This window comes from Zea mays, chromosome 8, assembly GCF_902167145.1.
Source record: "Zea mays cultivar B73 chromosome 8, Zm-B73-REFERENCE-NAM-5.0, whole genome shotgun sequence".
In the NCBI taxonomy this organism is placed as follows: domain Eukaryota; kingdom Viridiplantae; phylum Streptophyta; class Magnoliopsida; order Poales; family Poaceae; genus Zea; species Zea mays.
The window spans coordinates 182,218,566-182,225,943 of record NC_050103.1 but is presented as its reverse complement, the minus strand read 5'-3'; the positions used below and the strand labels follow the sequence as shown (position 1 = coordinate 182,225,943).

Below are 7,378 nucleotides of genomic sequence, written 5' to 3'. Positions count from 1 at the left end.
TCACTCCATTTAAGATGAGATGATGCATTACGAGTCTATTCTTCAAATTTAGTGGGATGATTCAAACAATTACTAATGTTAGTGCTAACTAACTAACTATATGAGGAATTAGTAGGCGATGAATCAACTAATTCCATTCCACAAACCAAACAAAAAAAGTGAGGAGTGGAAAGATAATGGACTAGCTTATTACTCAAACCAAACACCCTAAAAATTTACAAATATGTATACTACTGAGAGCGCACAAGGTGCACGGCGGGTTCCACAAGACAGAGCTAAACTAGCTAGATTAATTCAAATCCAACCAAGCTACGATTTCAGACAAGGTTCCACTAGATCACGTAGCATATATATCTCAAATGAGTAAAATGCATTAGTGGTAGGATTTGGCACGTTATGTTATTTGGGTCCCCGGCCCGAACTCGAAAAACCTGCAAAACGGGTCCTCTAACTTAATCGATCTATATAAAAACTGTCCGAAATCATGTTTGCTCGAACCCAATGCCGATGTGGTGTGTCGCGTGCCACGTTGGAGTCACTTGGGTCTTTGAGTTTGGTATGTTGTGTCACTTTGGTCCCCGAACTTTAATTAGTGTGATCCAACATGGCACGCCGTCGGCAAGCGGTTTGAGCAAATCTTGTTTCGAACGATTTTGCATGGGTTGGCTAAGTTAGAGGGCTTGTTTTTTAGTTCAGGGAATCCAAGTGACACAACAATGTCACATTTGATGACCGCTACTGTATTTTGCACATCTCAGATAATAAAAGCGACATGAGGTCGAGATTATGAACACCATGGACATATCTCAACAATATATGTGTTCGCAATCTCTCCTTGATGAGTATTTGTCAACACCAATACAAAGAGATGGATAGGAAACAAAAGAAAAACTAAGTATTCGACAAAATGACCAAAAGCCAATGGAAAACCCAAAGCAGGGTCATTTTAAATAAGCAAAGATTTTCCTCAAAAGACACATGTAATGGCTCAACACAGCCAAACATAACACTAGTCCTTAAGAAGAGATAGAAAAGCTTAACACTACTGGCTAAGTACCAAAACAGTAAAATGAACCTTAGAACATCTCAAGAACCATAGAAGGTAGATGATAGGTTTAATGGCATGACATCCGGTTTTGGATGTCCGGCCAAGTTCGAGGATCCACTTTCCTGGTTTTGAGAGTTTAGTGACCTAAGTGACATATCATGTCAAGTTTGAGGACCGTTGATGCATTTTATATCTCATTGTACAGAAAGTTTTTTCTGTACATAAAATAGGTTGCTGGCGACCTGGCATAAAACACTTAGAGCTCAAGAAATTGAAATCTACTTAATAGAGTAGATTATTTAGATCGTAAACTTTATATATAATCATATCTTAGTTTTATTATATAACTTTGTGCTATATTTTTATTATATAACTTGTAGAAGGTTTTTCGACCACTTCTCTAAAGTATAATTGTAGCACATGAGTATCTCTTTTGTCACTTGTACAAAGAAAATCTATAGAGGCGGTTCGGAACCAATTTTCACAGGTGATTTTTAGAACCACCGATGGTAGAGGCATGTAGAAATCATTCTTTTCGCGGGTGGTTAGTTGAGAACCGCCAGTGAAATCGATTTTCACTGACGTTTGAGCTAAGAAAATCGACAGTGGAAACTGGATTTTCAATAGCGGTTGGAGAAACAACGAGTACAAATCCTTTCCGAGAAACATAAACTCGGTCTTAAAAATAGCAAAATATTATCTTAACTGGAGGAGGCTGCACCCACACGTCTCCTGCATGTCGCGACATTTTGTGCACACTACACGATGGGTAGGAATCGAACCATCCAACCTCACTCCCGATTGCGGTTTTGTTGCCCACATATTAGAACAAATCGAATGTAAGTTGATTGTTTGAGGCTACAAATGAAAAAGTTGTCAACTACAAAATTGAGTAGCTTTTTAAGTTCTATAACTTTTCTTTTAGTACATTTTCCATCCGATGTCGTTTGCAAAAAAAATTGTATTTTAAATTTGATAGATTCAAATGCATTTTTGAGAACCTAAATTATTTCAAATGAAAAAAGTTGTCAACTACAAAGTTTCATAACTTTTAGAGAACTACAACTTTTATTTTGATGCTTTTTCATAAGAGGTCATTTGAAAAAAAATCGATTTCAAATTATTTCTACTGGCGATTCCTTGAATTGGGCCGACCATTTTATATCACTAGCGTTCGATAACCAAAACCGCCTATAAAAATTAGACCTTGCTTTTTTCAACTAGTGTATAAGACAATGTACTCCATGTACATCCATATTAGCTTAATTCTTTCATATCTAAAGTAAAATGCAGTAGTGGTTCTCAAACTTAGCACACTGTGTCGCTAGGGTCAACGAACTCAGAAAACAAGCAAAACAGGTCCACTAACTTAATCGCCCGATACAGAATCGTCCAAAACTGGGTTTACTCAAACCAAATGCATTTTACAACCAGTTCAATGCACGACCTTTACATTGACCTACAATCATATCAGTGTCATGACAATTTTTCATTTAGAGACTTGTATGCACAACGAAACACAACTTTTAATTCAAACAAATTACAAAAAAGTGAAAACATAAAAAAATACATAGCTCGTTAAATAAAATAAAACTACATAAATTAAACAAAGTATATAAAATGTGATAAACTAAAAAGTAAAATTACAATGTTCATAAAAGTTATTCATCCTCCGTCTGAGCTTCTTACTCGTTTCCTAGGTCATCTATTTTTAATTGTTTGGCCAATTGTTTAACGACTAACATATGTAGTCTTCCCATGTCTTCATTCATGTTGTTGTTCATATCCATCAACTTGGGATGTGTTTGGTTTGAGGTCAATGTGGGATGAGGTGGGGGTGGTACCGTCCCCTTGATTTTTTGGGATCATGCCGCCACAAAAAAAATAATCTGGTGTTTACCTTGCCCCCACGTGACTCTCATCCAAACACTATAAAAGTTGTGGCCGCCCCTTCCATCCCTCCTTGTACATCCAACCAAAGACACCCTTGGTGAACTACTCGTACAAATTTGCATAGTTTAATTTCTTATGCAGAGATGCTTCACTATTGCCTTCTTCAAACTGGGGCTCTTGATGTCCCTTATTGTTGGCCTTTGCCCTTGCATTCCTCTCTTGCTCTATCGCGACATAGGGTGTGGTAGTTCGACACTATCAAGCGAACTGGAGCTATAACCCCCTCCCCCTCCACGTTGAAGGGAGGTCATTTACTCGCATTGCCTAAGTCGAAGTCATCTTCCCACACACACAACTTTGGTTGATGGCATCACATGTGCTCTAGCTTCAACTTTGTTTCACCGCACCTACTGTGAAAGTTATCCTTTGCCGCTTAAGGCAGCTGAACATCATCTGCTCTGCTTGGATGGGCCATGGACAAGCAGTTGTACATGATGTTGAATAGGCTGACTTTTTGGTTGCTTGTGGACCACCAATCCTTGAACTGGTTGACGGCATTGCTGGCGAGGAGACTTGATGGTAGTGTTGTATGTGGCCACTATTTTGCCATAAAATGCCAAGCCTTTTTTTGCTGTTGTCCTCAACAGAGTCAATAGAGTGCATTAATCATGCGTGCACCTACAAATGTACAAACTCACAAAAATGTTCTCTACGCACAAAAAATGTGGAATCCATAAAGATATATGTGTACTTACAAGCCTTTCATCCTCTATCTTAGTTCAGTCTTGTCATTGTTGGAACTGCTATGCAGCGGAGAATGCTGACTAGTTAGAGGCCGCATCGCTATGGTTGTTTGGTGGCGCTACTGAGTATACTGAGCCTAAGGGAGCATGAGGAGCGGGGAGCACCATAAGGCCTTGTTCGGTTAATCCCGTTACCCATAGATTGGATGAGATTGGAAAAAATTAAGAAGAAGATTGACTTGCTTGGATTTAAACTCATCCAATCCCACTCAATCCACATGGATTGGGAGCTAACCGAACAAGCCCTAAGTGGGAGGAGCACCATATGTGGAAGGGAACGCAAGAGGAGCACCATAAAGAGGTTAATGAGTAGGAGCACCATACGAGCCATATGGAGGAGGAGCGTATGGGTACCCATAGGGTACTGAGGAGGATACGAATAATTGAAAGGTTGTGGAGGATGATCATCGGTGGAAGGGGCTTCATCAGTGCTAGGGTGAGGAGCGTCAGTGGTTGGAGGCTCGGAGTATAACAGAGGGTCATCGACATTTGATCGGTAAGGATATGGAGGAGGATATGACTATGGAAAGGGAGGTTGAGGAGTTAGGCACGGGGACAAGCAAGACCTTCCTCTGGCCGATGGTGGGTGGGAGAAAGGCTATCAAAGAAGACTTGTCTTACACCAAACGTTGAGGAGATTACTTGTTGAGCAAGTCAGTGAAAGTTTTGTTGTTGGGACTCCATCTCGGATCTATATGAAGGTTCAAAAGACTCTAAACTCTAAACGGAGATACAAGTGTATGAACGAAGTAGACGATTTGAGAATTTATTTATAGGGTGGATTTAGAAAAAAAAAATTATAATTTTTTAAATACAAATAATTCGATCGGCAGCGGTTGTGGTCCCAAGGGGCTGATCGGTACCGATTGGCCGCGCGATCTCCAATACTAGCTATATCACCTAGACCGGCCGGCGGCCGTATCACTCGCTGCTTTGTCCGATGGAGTCAATACCGACCGCCTAAGACGTCATAGGGCCGCCACTGGCACCAGCCTTATCTAGCTTGTCGTCTCCAATTGCCGAGCGTGGATCCAGGGACCAGACCACCTCCGGCCACAGATTCCCCACAGGTAGCCAGCAATGGAGCAGTAAAATTGGCTCCCTCCAGCTCAAGGACCGGCTTCAATTGAGAATAGCCAAAACACATGGGAACAACGGCAGCCATTCAATGAAAACAACCTGAGAAAGAAGTGAAATGGCGGCCCCGTACGTACATACATATGCCTGTCTCGTGTTCCATTGCGCAATTGGCATTCCCACGTCGAGAACTGCCTGCCTCAAGGCCGTCATGGCGCACAAGACCGTGATCCTCTACCCTTCGCTGGGAGTCGGCCACCTGAACCCCATGGTGGAGCTGGCCAAGGTCTTCCTCCGCCGCGGCATGGCCGTCGTCATGGCCATCGTCGACTCGCCCGACAAGGACTCTGTGTCGGCCGAGGCGCTGGCCCGCCTCGCCGCCGCCAACCCGGACATCGCGTTCCGCCACCTCCCCGTCCCGTCCCGCGGCACGGAACGTTGCTCTACTAACCCGGTCATGCGCGCCATCGACGTGCTCCGCGCCGCCAACCCCGCGCTCCTGGGCTTCCTGCGCGCGCTACCCGCCGTCGACGCCCTCGTGCTCGACATGTTCTGCACGGACGCGCTCGACGTCGCCGCCGAGCTCGGCGTCCCGGCGTACATCTTCTTCTCCTCCGCGCTAGGCGACCTTGCTGTCATGCTCCACCTGCCGTACTACTACCCTACGGCCCCGTCCTCGTTCAAGGACACGCCGGAGACGGTGCTGCACTTCCCCGGCGTGCCACCGATCCGCGCGCTCGACATGGGTGCGACGATGCAGGACCGGGACAGCGACGTCGCCAAGGCACGCCTGTCCCAGTGCGCGCGCATGCTCGAAGCGAGGGGCATTCTCGTGAACAGCTTCGACTGGCTGGAGGCACGGGCCCTGGAAGCGCTCAGCCGTGGCCTCTGCACGCCGGGGCGCTCAGCTCCGCCAGTCCACTGCATCGGGCCGCTGGTCCTCGCTGGAAACAAGGGAGGGGCCAGCGAGAGGCACGCTTGTCTGGAATGGCTGGACGCCCAGCCGGACCGGAGCGTTGTTTTCCTCAGCTTCGGCAGCCTGGGGAGGTTCTCGATGCCGCAGCTGAGAGAGATAGCACGTGGACTGGAGAACTCCGGGCAGAGGTTCCTGTGGGTCGTCCGGAGCCCGCCTGAGCACCGGAGCAACTCCGTGGAGCCGGACCTGGACCTGGAGCCGTTGCTTCCCGAGGGTTTCTTGGAGCGTACTAGGGAAAGGGGCTTCGCGGTGAAGAACTGGGCGCCGCAGAGCGAGGTGCTACGGCACCTTTCCATCGGTGCCTTCGTGACGCACTGCGGGTGGAACTCGGCGCTAGAGGGAATTGCGTCTGGCGTGCCGATGATCTGCTGGCCGTTGTACGCGGAGCAGAAGATGAATAAGGTGCACATGGTGGAGGAGTTGAAGGTTGGCGTGGTGATGGAGGGGTACGAGGAGGAGCTGGTAAAGGCGGAGGAGGTGGAAGCAAAGGTGAGGCTGGTGATGGCGCCCGGATCTGGCGACGGAGAGGAGCTTAGGCAGAGGCTCGTGACGGCCAAGGATATGGCTGTGGAGGTTCTCAAGGAAGGCGGCTCATCTCACGTGGCGTTTGACGCGTTCTTGACAGACTTGCTGAAGAACACCCGTACGGAGAAAAGTGGCTTCTTGTGAGGTGCAACGGCTATCTGTATTCCAGATTATCGAAGAGCATTGATTAGGAGACGACCGCTGTTCTACCATCAATTCCGTAGCTCAAGCGACCTTGTTAAGAACATAATCACAATTTTTAGGTTATAAAGTTAGACGTGATCGACCTAGAGCCTGTTCGTTTGGCTTTAATATGTACCTACTACTTATACAACGTTTTGTCTTTATAGATTACACGTTACATCGTCACTTGTTCTACTCGAATGTAAATTGAGAAATGACATGTACTAATGCTCGGGTTGTATACGTGTTCATTGTTTATCTGGTGTTTCCACAATAGAAACTACTGAGACATTATCATTCATAACATCATGTTCGCAGCCGTTTTCAAGTTTAGAACCGTTCCTTGCCAAATTTCAAAAATAGAACTGAGATAGTCGTCCGCACGTTACGAGCCTGTCTCCTTTCCCTGCCTCGACCGCACTTTCCCCCCTTCCCTTAACTCTAGCGAGACAGACATGGCGACCCCTCCTTTCCCCCATTCGCCGGCAGGGAAGCCCCGCCAGTTCTCCAGGTACTGGGTGTTTGCTTTGACCCTGCATCGCTTGCCGCGAAGGCATTTCATTTGGACGAATGGACATCGACGGCGGCATCGATGTGCAGGAAGTTTAGTGATATTCATCTATGCACTAGTGGTGTTAGTCTGTGGTCCTTTTGATTGAGGTAATATTCATCTATGCACTGACATTGCTTCATGGTACAAGTATGTGCAGGAAGTAAAGGATGCGCTTGAAGTTGAAGAGGCTATAGTTGAAATGCAGCACACCTCGAAGGAGTTGAACCGATTTAAGATGGCCAGTTCAAACCAGGATTTAAAAATATTCACCAGGTCTTCCCCTTCTACGTCCCCAGAAAGTGATGCTCCGTCCCAGTAAC

At 46.1% G+C, this 7,378-nt stretch overlaps 1 protein-coding gene across 1 annotated transcript; it reads left to right on the top strand.

Annotated features, from left to right (window-relative positions):
- The first annotated feature begins 4,990 nt into the window (after positions 1-4,990).
- LOC100381816 (UDP-glycosyltransferase 88A1) lies at positions 4,991-6,807 on the top strand. The gene has a single exon (NM_001174611.1). It carries the CDS (start codon positions 5,033-5,035, stop codon positions 6,464-6,466), a length of 1,434 nt encoding a protein of 477 aa, NP_001168082.1. The 5' UTR covers positions 4,991-5,032; the 3' UTR covers positions 6,467-6,807.
- Positions 6,808-7,378: the final 571 nt, after the last annotated feature.

Bases quoted from the DNA above. Each gene is read 5' to 3' on its own strand.
- LOC100381816 (NM_001174611.1), top strand. From the start codon at position 5,033: ATGGCGCACAAGACCGTGATCCTCTACCCTTCGCTGGGAGTCGGCCAC.